The following is a 14,638-nucleotide window of genomic DNA, read 5'->3' as shown; positions in this document are numbered from 1 at the left end:
CGACAGTTACTAATTCAACTAAGAAAGCCATACCAAATTTATAGCTAGTAAACAATGCTGTGACCCTTGAAAACTCAACATGTAACAAGTACTGGTTTTGAATTCTCCACTACTCCTATGATTTACTTGAAACTAACCCCATGTCTTCCTCAAAATGCTGTAATGTTCTAGTTACGAACTGACAGTCTAGGTGAGGAGACAACTGGATGGCTTAGTCCATTAAGCATCCAACTCTTGATTTCAGCTGAGGTAGTGTGTCTTGTGGTCATGAGATGGAGCTCCACATTGGGCTCTGTGCTCAGTTCACAGTCGACCTCAGATTCTCACTCACTCTCAAATAAAATCTTAGAAGAAAAAAAAAAAACTGATGATCTAGATCAGTTGACTGTTTCTTTATCTGTTTTAGATAAATGTTATCTTATCCCTATAACCTTTATTAGAGAAAACTAATGTAATGGACTTAAATCATAAGAATAAAGGAGCAAAAGAGTGTTATTTAGAATCAAGTCAAGGGGGGCACCTGGGTGGCTCAGTAGTTGAACATCTGCCTTTGGCTCAGGTAGTGATCCCAGGGTCCCCGGATTGAGTCCCACATTGGGATCCTTGCGGGGAGCCTGCTTCTCCCTCTCCCTCTTCCTCTCCCTCTGCCTGTCTCTGTCTCTCTCTCTCTCTCTCTCTCTATCCTCTCATAAATAAATAAAATCTTTAAAAAACAATTACTCTTCTCCATTCAGTAATATTCAAACTCTTTTAAATATATATACTCAAAATCAATTTTTAAAAAGTATACATCTAGAGGATCCCTGGGTGTCTCAGCGGTTTGGCACCTGCCTTTGGCCCAGGGTGTGATCCTGGAGTTCCAGGATCGAGTCCCATGTCGGGCTTCTTGCATGGAGCTTGCTTCTCCCTCTGCTTGTGTCTCTGCCTCTCTCTCTGTCTCTGTCTCTCATAAATAAATGAATAAAATCTTAAAAAAAAAAATGCACACATCTAAATTTTCTCATAAGCTTCTCCCTTTGCCTGTGTCTCTGCCTATCTTTCTGTGTCTTTTATGAATAAATAAATAAAATCTTAAAAAAAAAAAAGAATCAAGTTAAGGGCCTACCTAAATTACACCCCTTCCTCAGTTGATCTCTTAGATGAGAATTGATCACTAAAAAGGTCACTTAACTGATGGAGTAGCATAGTGGAATTTCTCAGTTGGGTTGGAGTTTTAAAGAAATGGTCAAGGAATGCCTGGGTGTCTTAGTCGGTGTCTGACTCTTAATTTTTGGCTCAGGTCATGGATTGAGCCTCTGTCATGTTCCACACTTGTGGGTGGTTCTCTCTTGAGGTTCTCTCTTTCTTCTCTCCCTAGCATGCATGCTCTGCCTTACTCTCTAGAATAAATAAATAAATATTTAAGAAAAAGGTGGTTAAGTTCCATACAATTGTTTATCACCTTATTGTGTGTCTTTATATGTTAATGAGTTTTATGATGATTTTTAAGAAACAGATTTTATTTTTCATTTAATATTTACTTTGCATCTCCCTTCCCCTGTCCAGCATCTATTTTCTTTAAAGATAATTAATTTGGCTTGATAGCATATTCCACCTCCCCTTTACTTTATAAGGTAAATATGTTTAAACACCTATGCATATATAGTAATGGAAAATCCTTGAAAGGTCTTATTAAGTTGATTGATTTTGTTGCATTGTCAGAGTGAAGATAGTCCAAGTCCCAAGAGACAGCGCCTCTCTCATTCAGTCTTTGATTATACATCAGCATCACCAGCTCCCTCACCACCAATGCGACCATGGGAGATGACATCAAATAGGCAGCCCCCTTCAGTTCGATCAAGCCAACATCACTTCTCAGGGGAACGATGCAACACACCTGCACGCAACAGAAGAAGGTTAGTTGATTACAATGTCTTAAATTTTCTTTCTTTGGTGGATTTATGAGTTTTTTTTTTTTTTAACATGAGAAAGCATCATTTCTATGGGCTTTTTATAAACAGATCAACACACATATGTACTCATACACTCGAAAAACAACATGACACATTGTTGAGACTCCCACCACAGAGCATGGAAGTTAATTTAGTTTGTGGTTAACAGATGAAATTCAAAGAGGCTAGGCTGATTTACCTATAATCAGTCTATGCCATTATATAAGAATTCAGCTGCTTTATGGTTTAAGGCTTTCTGTGGGCTAGCCTGCAATCCTGATTACAGAAAAATGCATTTTATAGTTTACAACTGTAAGGAAGTATGGAGACCCTTGAAATGAACTACCTCTTTTCCATTCCATTTCCGTTTCTTCTGTATCCTTAAGGCAATTGGGAACTTAATTAGGTTTCTTTAAAAAACTGTGGAGCCTGTGGTATGAAAGACAGACTGAGATTTACGTCAGCGCTCAGTCCTCTGTCATGGGACATGTCCCCTACTTTTCCTTCCCAGAGGAATCTTTCTTCTGAGCTGCTTCCTCTTTATGTCCTGATGTCATACATTTTTTTCTTCAGGGAAATTGTGTATCCTTGGAGTAAGACAACTGTTTGCATGTCTCGGATGTTAATAATTAAGAAATTTTGAAAATCTTAAGGTGTTACAGACAAATGGTTGTGTATCTTCAAAATTCGTATGTTGAAGCCCTAATTCCGAGTGTGGCTATATTTGGAGATGAGGTCTGTAAGGAAATAATTAATATTGAATGAAGTCATAAGGGTGGCTGTGGGGAGTCAGTCCAAAAAGGATTGGTATCCTTATAAGAAGAGACACCAGAGGGCAGCCCCAGTGGCACAGCAGTTTAGCGCCGCCTGCAGCGCGGGGTGTGATCCTGGAGACCCAGGATCGAGTCCTATGTCAGGCTTCCTCCATGGAGCCTGCTTCTCCCTCTGCCTGTGTCTCTGCCTCTCTCTCTCTCTCTTTCTCTGTCTCTCTCTGAATGAATGAATGAATGAACAAATAAATAAGTAAATAAATCTATCTTTAAAAAAAAAAAGAAGAAACACCACAGAGAGCTTACTGTCTCTGGCAAGTGAGGACACAGTGAAAAGGTGGTCATCTGCAAACCAGGAAGAGTGCTCTCAACAGAGACCAATCATGCTGACACCTTGATCTTAGACTTATAGTCTCCAGAGCTATAAGAAAATTCATTTTTGTTGTTTAAGCCACCTAGTAGGTGGCATTTTGTTATGGCAGCCCTAGGAAACTAATATTGAAGGATCATAAAACTACCATTCCTTGTTTTCAAATGAGACAAAAATCTTTTGAGTTTTCTGTTTGGACACTAAGACTTTTACACTACCTGGTGCATTGTCCCCCAATTTTATGGGAATGTTTAAGTTAAGATAATGTATGTCAAACCAGGTAAAATATTTTATAGCTGTTAAATAAATAGCATGAGACAATATGGCTGGTTGTTTCAAGGTTACAGCCTGAGCACCTACTGTAATCTCTTCTTCTTTGGTGAAATGTATCATACTTTCAGGAGAACATGTAAAACAAGCATACACTTAAAAGGATAGTAGACAAGTGTACCAACACCCAGATTAAAATAGAACATTGTTAATAACTTCAAAAGCCCCTGTTCATCCTTCCTAAAGGATTAACCCTGTTCTGTGATTTGACATCCTTCCCTTGTTAATACTTTTTAACACTGGAATGTATTGTAAAACAATATATTTTTCGGTTTTGCCAGTTTTACTTTCATTTAAATGTATTCTTTGATTTTGTTTATCAAACATTCTATTTTTAATGTGGATGCCAGTAGTTCATTTATTTTTACTTGGTATAATCTTATATTGATATACCATTATTTATGTATCCATCTACTATTGGGTAATGGTGATGCTCAATTTCTTACTGTTAAAAAGAGTTATTAGGAATCTTTTATGTACACATTTCCTGGGAGTACAACTGCTGGGTCATAGGAAAGGCTCTGGACCAGAAAGGGAATGTCGAAAGTGTCTATTTCCAGATGGTAGTAATAACAAGCTATAGGTTGTTTAAATTGAAGAGAAGTGTCATGCTCTAAGCTCATGGAAACACAGGAGGAAGACAGGAGCTCCAGAAAACTAATTTACAGGCTTATTCTGCTCAGCACTGTGTGTTATTCCTTACTCCATTCTCAATTTAGTACTTTAGGCTAGCTGTGAGCTTAGCTGCCAGATTTTCTTCCAGAAGGAGGCTGTGCAAGCAGATACAGTATTCAACGGCAGTCTAACATAATTACAGATACAAACATGAGCACACAAAGTGGAAGAAGGGCATTCAACTCAATAAAACAAATAACAGTCAAATAGAATAGACAGAATTTTTGAATAAGTGTAACAGAGAGAGACAAGAGGATTTTATAGTCATAAAAGTCAACTAGAAACCTTGCTTGGGAAAAATTTAGAACTCAGTAAATGTGCAGAAAAGGTGTCCTAGTTTCTGGAAGATCAAGTGGAGAAATTTTCCCAGATGTAGTGTAAAAGGTAAAAGGAAAAGTGTGGATTAAAAAAAAGTTTAAATATAGAGACAGAGCCATCAGTTTTAAGTATGTCTAAAATATTTTCAGATGGACACAATTCAAGGGAACTTTTAAAGGAAATAATGCAAAACCATTTCTCAGAATTTAAGAAAGACCGTGTTGAACAAGATTTTGGTGAACTTGCAGAACACATGCCAAGAATAATAAAAATTCACAAATATTCCAAGACAGAAACTTTGAGTTCTGCCAGCTGATGTATCACTAGTATAAAGAGAAAACACAAACACATTTCAAATATTCAGAGACAGAATTGACCAGCAAGAAATCCTCTCTGAAAGAATTAAAAGTTGTACTCTCTCCAGGAAGCAGAAGAAGGAATTCAAGAACTATGATTCAAGACCATTGGTTAGCAAAGGAAATGAAAAAGACATACTATTAAGTTTGAATAAAGGTCTTTTGTTTTAGAAAGAGAGCTGCAGAAAAGATCTGCACACAAGATGGGGACAGGGTGGAGAGAAGAGTGTAATAAGTTTAATTTCTATCTGCTGGGAATGCTGAGTAAATGTAGATATTTTTAGAAAAGTGGAAGTATATATTTCAAAATTCAGGGAAATCCCTAGGTGAATAGAAATACAGAATGTATAACTTTTACACACACACAAAAAACAGATAATAACGTATATAGAAAACTCAATCAATAAAAGGCAGGTAAGAGGACAGAACAGCTTTGTGGTATTTACAGATAATAAAGTAATATGACAAAATATGACAAGGTCAACTGAAAAATATATATCCATATTTTATCATTATTTCTCATTTCTAGATTTTTCAATTATTCTGCTTCCTAAAGGTTGTCACAAAGGCAAAAATAACATTTAGTGAGAGGTCATATAGTAAAGACAAAGGAAACAAATCACAAAGAGACTTGAATGCCAGCACAGGGGCTTGGATCTTAATTTGTTTTTTAGTTTGCTGTTGGAATGGTTTTTGAGTGGCAAAGTGAGGATAAGTGGCAGCAATATAATAAAACAAATAAGGGCAGCCCGGGTGGCTTAGCAGTTTAGCGCTGCCTTAGCCCAGGGTGTGATCCTGGAGTCCCGGGATTGAGTCCCACGTCAGGCTCCCTGTAGGGAGACTGCTTCTCCCTCTGCCTATGTCTGTGCCTCTCTCTCTGTGTCTCATGAATAAATAAAATCTTAAAAAAATAATAATAATAAAAACAATACAGGGGGCCCTTAAAGTTTATGTATGGGTCGAATAGATTTTCAGGAAATGAATGATCTGAGCACATGTATTTTATTTAAGATACATATTTTTCACACCTTAACATCTAGTAAGGACTTAGAATTGATGGAATATCATAGTTTGACAACTTTTCCTTTTAGTGATACATAAAACAGTCCTTTATATTTTTAAGATTTATTTTTAAGTAATCTCCACACCCAATCCAAACTCACGACCCTGATATCAAGAGTTGCACGCTCCATCAACTAAGCTAACCAGGTACCTTAATAAAACAGTCCTTTAAAATATTTTTACAGAAACGGGCACCTGGGGTGGTTCAATTGGTTGAGCATCTGACTCTTGGTTTTGGCTCAGGTCATGAACTCAGGGTGATAAGATTGAGCCTCGTGCTGGGCTCTGTGCCAGGCAGTGGACCCTGCTGAAGATACTCTCTCTTCCTCCCTCTGCTCCTCCCCACCTCCCCTCTGCCTCCTTCTCAAAAAAAAAAAAATTAAAAGATATGACAACTATATAATGGGATATCCTGTATTGGATTCTCAACAGTGAGGAGACATTGGTGGAAAAACTAGTGAAATCTGAAATATGCTCTGTTAGTAGTACAATACCAAGGTTTATTAATTTTAGTAATTGTTCTATGCTTATGGAATATATTAGCATGAAGGAAAGCTGGGCAAAGGGTATGCAAAAAACCATACTAAAATTACTTCAAAACATTTAAAAAATAAGTTTTAGGGCAGATGGCATCTTAAATTCAATGAAATACAGTATGTAGATTTTGAAACAAAAATATGTAGATTTTGCAAAAAGAGACATAACTAAAAATAAAGCTAGAGGAAGCAGTTAATGGAACAAGAACCCGGAGAATGGTATCAAGAGCACTATTGAAGAGTTCATGTTGCAAAGACGTGTCACTGTTCTCTTTAAGATTGGGCAGTTGGGAGTGAGAAGAAAGAAATAAAAGAGGTAGAGAAGTGACCTGATCTCAGTAAAGATTGCTAAGGTGACCATATGCAGCTGTGTCTGGAAAGGGGCTGTTTTGGCCTCTTTTGCACAACGTAGAGTACATTTATTTATTTGTTTTATTTTTAAAGATTTGTGGGTTTTTTTGTTTTTTGTTTTTGTTTTATTGAGAGAGTGCAAGAGAGAGCACAAGCAGTGGAGAGGAAAAAGCAGGGTACCTGTGGAGCAGGGACCCCGATGTGGGGCTTAATCCCAGGACCCTGGGATCATGACCTGAGCCAAAGGCAGGTGCTTAACTAACTGAGCCACCCAGGTGCCCCTGTAGAGTACATTTTAATGAGGCTGCTTTTTTGAATTGCACTGGTACTGAGCCATTGTAGAAAGCAGTGGAGATGAATTTTGGAATTGTAGAAAAGTAGAAAACGGAAATCTATTTACAATAACAACTTGACAAAATTTGTATTAAACTGTATAGATGACTGTGATTGCTGTAGGGGGAGTAAAAGTGGTTTCTTTCATAAGCAGTTTTTAAAAATTCTGAATATTATAGGAATATTTATGCTGACACTATCTCCAATCATTTCCATTTGTAGCATTTACTGAGTTACTGTTATATTTGCATTTGTCAACAAATTTAATGTTTTTTAGTTACTTTATATATTTTCTACTTGCATTTTAAAAGATTCTCATTTTGAGTATGTAGGAACTTTTTTTCACCTTGATTTTTTTTTTTTTTTATTGAAGTATAGTTGACACACTTTCAGGTATACAACGTGATTTGACAAGTTTGTATATTATGCTATGCTCATCACAAGTGTAGCCATACATCACATCTGTCACCATACAGTATAATACCGTTGACTATATTCCTTATGTTGTACCTTTCATACTCATGACTTACTCATTCCATAACTGAAAGCCTGTACCTCTCACTCCCCCTTCACTCACTTTGCTCCCCCTACCCCGCTCCCCTCTGGCAACTACCAGTTCGAGGAACTATGTCTTTCTGTATATCTTAGCCAGATAGACAAACATGAAGTGCTCATTAGGCATATATGGAATACTGGCAAGAAACATGCAGATTAAAATTTATGTGTTTATAGGATAAAGGGAGCAAAACAATGGGATAAACCATGTGAAATTGCTGGTAGTTTGACTACTTTTTTCTATACAAAGGGCAGTTTCATACATTTAAACCCCTCAAAAAGTGACCAGTAGTGAGCTGTTGATTTCTCATATTTGCAGAGCTGAATAGCATTTTGCTCTTTTCTTTAAAAGAAAACATTGTTTAAATTTTAAGTTTTTAGAGCTGATGGGGTACCACAGCAATTATTTAATACTCAAGCTTTTGCCTTAGTATAAACTATTGATGCATTGCAAAGAGAGACAATACAGAATCCTTATGGATCACAACAGTAAATATTACAGTGACTTTTTTGACATTTGCTATATTACAGTCCTCCTGTCAGGCGCCAGAGAGGAAGAAGGGATCGTCTGTCTCGACATAATTCCATTAGTCAAGATGAAAACTATCACCATCTCCCTTATGCACAGCAGCAAGCAATAGAGGAACCTCGAGCCTTCCACCCTCCGAATGTATCTCCCCGTCTGTTACACCCTGCTGCTCATCCACCCCAGCAAAATGCAGTAATGGTTGACATACATGATCAGGTACAGTAAAAGAATGTTCAGGAAATACAGATGCTAAAAATTGGTGGCCGTTTATTGAAGTGATTTGTTTTTTGTTGTAAATTTCTTCAATTTTACCTAAAAGGAAATAACTTTCCCTAAACTGAAGCTGTTTTAGATAAGTTCATTCTTCTTAATTTAAATTCTATACAGCTTAGAAGAAAGTTGAACTTTAGAAAATTAGGAGCAAGGTTATGAAAGCTCAGAATGGCTTCATGTATTAGTTGGTTGGAAATCTCTGATAACAATATTAATTGGAGATAACAGCTGGTGTTTTGAATATGCATTTCTATTTCCCCTCTCCCTTCCGATTTCTTCTAGAATAATTCAGTAGGCAAGACCATAGGGGTGCATCCTTGCTGATAGGTTTCCATGGGTCTCCAAAGAAACAACAGGTAGAAGACTTCATTTCTCTTTGTACCTGCCAGGAACTGAGGGGGACTAGTCAAGGAGAGGGTTTGTCAGTCTTCAGAGCCTGAGAATAAAGACCGGAATTGCTTGGATTTCTGTAGAGTTTCTGAAGTCAAAAACATCACAAATCTAGATACACCTAATAAAGTTGCTGAAAATCTTTCAAGTTTATAGACAGGAGAAATTAACAAAGGAAAGAGACTGAGACCAGTATCCGTTTTTTTTCACCTCATTAAATAATGGGAAACAATGAACAGACTGTACAATTGATAGAAAATAACTGGTAGAAAATAACTCTCCCAGGCACCATCTTCTGTCAGACATCTTCTACCGTATGTTAATGAAACACTTCAAAAAATTGATCATGGAATAAGAAGTTCAAAAAGAAAAATTTTTCTAGGCCACATTCTTTGTGATTGTAATCTGATAAAACTATAAATCATAAGTTTAAAAATGATTTAAAAAATGACACAAATATTTTTTTTGACACTGAAATATTTGAAGCAAGATTATAATTCAGGAAAATACCATTCAAGTCAGTGAGTAATGCCTAAAACTGTTTTCAGAGAAAATTTTATAAACCTTCCTTATTTATTTTAAAAATTGAAAATTGCGGGGATCCCTGGGTGGCGCAGCGGTTTGGCGCCTGCCTTTGGCCTAGGGCGCGATCCTGGAGACCCAGGATCGAATCCCACATCGGGCTCCCGGTGCATGGAGCCTGCTTCTCCCTCTGCCTGTGTCTCTGCCTCTCTCTCTCTCTATCATAAATAAATAAAATTAAAAAAAAAAAAAAATTGAAAATTGCTTGAGTAATTACTCAAACCGAAAAAAATAGAGTAAACCAAAAGGAATTGAGAAGAATAAATTACCAGGAAATACAATTAAAATTAATAATATGGAAATCTTTTTTTAAAAAAGTAGTAGCACAAAACCCAATCATGGTGCTTTGAAAAATTGATAGGAATAATCACCTTGTGAGCTTGGTTAAGGTGAAAAGAAAATAGGAATGATGAAAAAGACCTATATCCACACACATAGGAAACATTCAGAGAATTTTCTTCAATTGTAAAATGCAAGCACCTGTTTTGTAAGGGATGTGGGAGCATTAATAATTCATTTTGAGCACTTAAAATAGTACAAGTGGTAAGCACTCAATTATTATTTTGTTATTAGCTATTATAATGCAATTCTACATCTAACTCTGGGGGGTACAGAAAGAAAATGTGAAGTTCCCAAAATTGACCCAACAATAATAGAAAAATTTGAATTACATAAGTGCAAGAGCTACTTAGAGATGTACTATTAAAGAGGCACAGTGATCAACAGATGGCTTCACAGATGATTTTTCCAGTCTGTAAGGAGCACTCATGTAATAATATACAAACGATTCCAGGCTTTTCTTAAGACCAATTTTCTAAATATTTTTTGAAGCCCGTGTGATTTTAATATCAAAAGTAAATATAAGAATCCCCAAAGAACAATAGAAAAAAACCTCTCAAATACAAAGCAAGATTAGTTTCTAAATGTTTAGAAATAGTGTAGCAGTGTATCAAAAAGAATAACCTATGAATAAATAAGATTTATTCCAGTTGAGAAGATAGCTTAATATGAAAATATTCATATTACATCAACAAATAATAGAAAATAATGATTTTATCAAAATGTTAAAGTCAGTTAAAATTTAATAAAAACTCTAATACTTAAATATAATAAGTAAAATTTACAGCAAGTATTCTAATTGGCTGGGGGTTAATCAGTAACTAGAGATGTTATTTAATGTTATATTAGAAGTTCTACCAAATGGAGTAAGATAATGTAGTTGTGGGTATAAAACATTGAACAGAATAATTGTATTTTTCTCCTCCTCATTATATAATTGTAGAAGAAAACACAAATTCTAGTTTAAAAGAATTTGATACAGTGCTCAAATACAGATTAAATGTATTGACATTGGTAACTCACATCATTTGACGAATGAATACAATATGGTATATCTGTACAATGAAATACACATTCAAGAGTGTAGTGAAGTACTAATTCCTACTAAAGTAGTGGGGCTGGGTGTCTCAACAGTTTGCCTTCCACCCAGGGTGTGATCCTGGAATCCTGGGGATCGAGAGTGGCCAGAGTGGCGCATCGGGCTCCCTGCATGGAGCCTGCTTCTCCCTCTGTTTGTGGGAGGGACTCTGCTTCTCACTCTCTCTCATGAATAAATAAAATACAGTCTTTAAAAAAAATAAGAATTCCTGCTAAAGAAGACAGTCACAAAGGCCACATTTATATGAACTGTCTAGAATAGGTAAATCCATAGAAATGGAAATGAATATTGTTATGGAGTATAAGCCAGGACAGAAGACAAGAAAAAGAGTGTAAGAATAAGAAAAGAACAAATAACACCAGTATTTACAGATGAAATGATCATATGCATGAAAAAGCCCAAAGCATCTTAAACTATTAGAATTAGGAATTCTAACAGTGGATCAACAGGTGGATCAGTTACAAAAACACCTATCAACAATCAGTTGTATTTTTCTATGCCAGAATCAAAGATAATAAATTTCTTTTTTAAAAGATAGATTACCACTAAACAACCGAGAGTTTTTCAGTGTATGAGCTGTGGTGGTGATAAAGGGGAGGAGGAGAGATGCAAGTGGCAGTTATAAACTTAGAGAGCTTCTAATTAATCGCAATACGTAAAGCATTTTTAGATTCTGATTGAAAATTTGATAATGCAATTGGAATTTTGAACAGAATATTTTTAAGGATCTTTTTCTTAAGGGAGGTTGATAATGCTATTGTGGTTAAGTGTGTCTATAAGAAATACATATTAAAATATTTATTAAAGGATGGGTTCCTGGGATTTGCTTCAATAAAATACAGGAAAGGGAGAAGTTGATGGAAATGGATTGGCTATGGTTTTAATGGTTTCGGAGGCTAAGTGATACATATGGGGGGTCATTATACTACTATTTGTGTTTGATACTATATTCAAATAAAGTATCATTGAAAAATCAAAATAATAAGTTATGAAGCAATCTTTTAAGATGATGGTCAAGATTTCTTCTATGTAGATTATAAGACTTTGTTGAGGCAGTTTAAAGGAAACCTATATAAATACTGAAGGTTTGGCTTATAAACCTTTTTGTTTAAACTGCCCGTTGTCAAAACTGACCTATGGAATATATAGAAATAACATTAACTCAAGTAGATTTCCAGTAAGTTTTTGGTGTAACTTGAAAAGCTGATTCTATAATTTCTATGGCATTTTTTTTAAAGGACTTAGAATTATCTTAAGAGTGAGGGAAAGCAGGCTGCTGCTGGCTCTTTCTATAGAGTTTTATTGGAATACAGCTATGCTTGTTTATCACCTATGGATGCTTTGTACAGAGATCAAAGTACCCAAAGCGGGATCCCTGGGTGGCACAGCGGTTTAGCGCCTGCCTTTGGCCCAGGGCGCGATCCTGGAGACCCAGGATCGAATCCCACATCAGGCTCCCGGTGCATGGAGCCTGCTTCTCCCTCTGCCTGTGTCTCTGCCTCTCTCTCTCTCTGTGACTATCATAAAAAAAAAAACAAAAAACAAAAAACAAAAAAAAAAAAAAAAAAGAATTCTGAAGAATTCATTTAAAAAAAAAAAAAAAAAAAAAAAGTACCCAAAGCCTAAAATACTTTCTGGCTCTTTAAGAAATAGTTGGCTGGGGCAACCAGGGTAGCTCAGCGGTTTAGCACCACCTTCAGCCCAGGGCCTGATCCTGGAGACCCAGGATGGAGTCCCATGTCAGGCTCCCTGCATGGAGCCTGCTTCTCCCTCTGCCTGTGTCTCTGCCTCTCTCCGTCTTTCATAAATAAATAAAATTTTTAGAAAAAGAAATAGTTGGCTAACTGGTGCTCTGGTCTAGTCATTGAGACCAAGTGGTTCTCAAAGTATATCCTCGATCACCTGGCCAGCAGCAGTAGCATCACCTACGTAGTTGTTAGAAATGCAGATTCTCCGACTATATACTAGACTTACTGAATCAGAAACTCTGGGTGTGAGACCCAGCAACCTGTTATAATGCTGGTGATTCTAATGCTAGAATAATTAAATAGGCTAATGAAATAGAATTATACAGCCCAGAAATAAACCCATACACTTATGAATACTTTAATAATATATGGCTTCAGAGGAGTTGAAAGAAGACAGAATTTTTTTTTTTTATTTATTTGTGATAGTCACAGAGAGAGAGAGAGAGAGAGAATGAGGCAGAGACACAGGCAGAGGGAGAAGCAGGCTCCATGCACCGGGAGCCTGACGTGGGATTCGATCCCGGGTCTCCAGGATCGCGCCCTGGGCCAAAGGCAGGCGCCAAACCACTGCGCCACCCAGGGATCCCAAGACAGAATTTTTAATTAATGATTCTGGGCCAGTTGGATATCCAAATGAAAACATGAAACTGGATCCTTTATCTCATACCATTCACAAAAATCTGTTCCAGGTATGTTAATGGCAAAATTACAAGCTTTAAAGAAAGTAAGTAGCAATAGCTTCATGACTTTATTTATTTTTAAAGATTTTATTTATTTATTCACAAAAGCCACAGAAAGAAAGAGGCAGAGACATAGGCAGAGGGAGAAGCAAGCTCCTTACAGGGAGCCCGATGTGGGACTCAATCCCGGGACTCCGGGATCACACCCTGAGCCAAAGGCAGATACTCAACTGCTGAGCCACCCAGGTGTTCCTCTTCATGACTTTAAAGTAGGGAAGGCTTTCTTAAGTAAAACATTGGAAGAGCACTAACTATACCTACACATAGAATTGCCGATAAATTAAACTTGTGTTCATTGTCAGAAATAGATGTAAATATATAATTGTCACTTAATTTTTGGCAGAGGTGCTTAAAGGAATTCAAGGAGGGAAACGACGGTCTTTTAAGTAATAGTACGATGACAACTGGATATCCATGCAGATAAACTGGAACCTTGGCTCCTATTTGATATCATACACAAAATAAAGTTGGGTTCTAGATCTAAATGTAAAAAGTAAATAGGTAAAAGAGATTGTCTTCATAAGGTTGGCAAAGATTTCTTAACCATTTAATAAAACACCAGCATATAGTAAATTTCATTAAGATAAAAAATTTCCGCTCATTCAGAGACAGTGTTTTAAAAGCGAAAAAGCAAGCCACTGTCTGCAAGAAAATATTAGCAGTATTCTTTCAGGGTAAAGACTGGGAACATAAAAAGAAATTCAGTAAACATTTCCATCAAAATCAGATATAAGTGCCTGTGCACATCAGTTTCGAAGGTTCTTTATCACTAAAGCAAGAAGATAAGAAAAGTAAATAATTGTGTTATATCTTAGAGTTGTATATGCACATAAGAAAAGAGTTTTTAAAAATCTAGAATTAAGTTGGATAAGATTGTTAGATTTAAGACAGATAAAAATCTAACTTTCCTCCTAGTGCTAACCAGTTTGATAATGGAAATAGAGAAAAATAACCTATTGATAGCAAAATCTAGAAACTAACGAAAGAACTTCAAGAAATAAATTTTATAATATATGTTTTATAAAGAATATATCTTTATTGGAAAAAAACTGTACTGAATTGAGGGTAAATAAAAGAGTACTTATCATGATGAGCACAGAGTAATGTATAGAACTGTTGATCCACTATATTGTAAACCAGAAACTACTATAACACTGTATGTTAACTGTACTGTAATTAAAATTAAAAGTTAAAAAAAAGAAGAATATATCTTTATGAAAGAAAGTCATTTCTAGAAAAACAGTACTATAATAATGGAACATGTGGCATAATTTAATGAAAAGCCTTAATATAAAATTATGTGTCCTTTGTAAAAATAACAACCTTTAATACAATTAGATTTTTTTTTATT

At 36.0% G+C, this 14,638-nt stretch overlaps 1 protein-coding gene across 9 annotated transcripts in view; it reads left to right on the top strand.

The window, feature by feature from the left end:
- The window catches only part of RNF38 (ring finger protein 38), a 66,548-nt gene that overhangs the window by 30,586 nt on the left and 21,324 nt on the right, over nt 1-14,638 (top strand). For all 9 annotated transcript variants that reach the window (XM_025433295.3, XM_025433293.3, XM_025433296.3 and 6 more), the window contains 2 exons: nt 1,702-1,895; nt 8,119-8,332. In XM_025433295.3, coding sequence (XP_025289080.1) covers nt 1,702-1,895; nt 8,119-8,332 — 408 coding nt within the window. The remainder of the gene's footprint in view (nt 1-1,701; nt 1,896-8,118; nt 8,333-14,638) is intronic.

The sequence above is a fragment of the Canis lupus genome, chromosome 11, assembly GCF_003254725.2.
Source record: "Canis lupus dingo isolate Sandy chromosome 11, ASM325472v2, whole genome shotgun sequence".
Lineage (NCBI taxonomy): Eukaryota > Metazoa > Chordata > Mammalia > Carnivora > Canidae > Canis > Canis lupus.
Note: the sequence above shows the minus strand (reverse complement) of the source record. Positions and strands in the feature narration are given on the sequence as shown.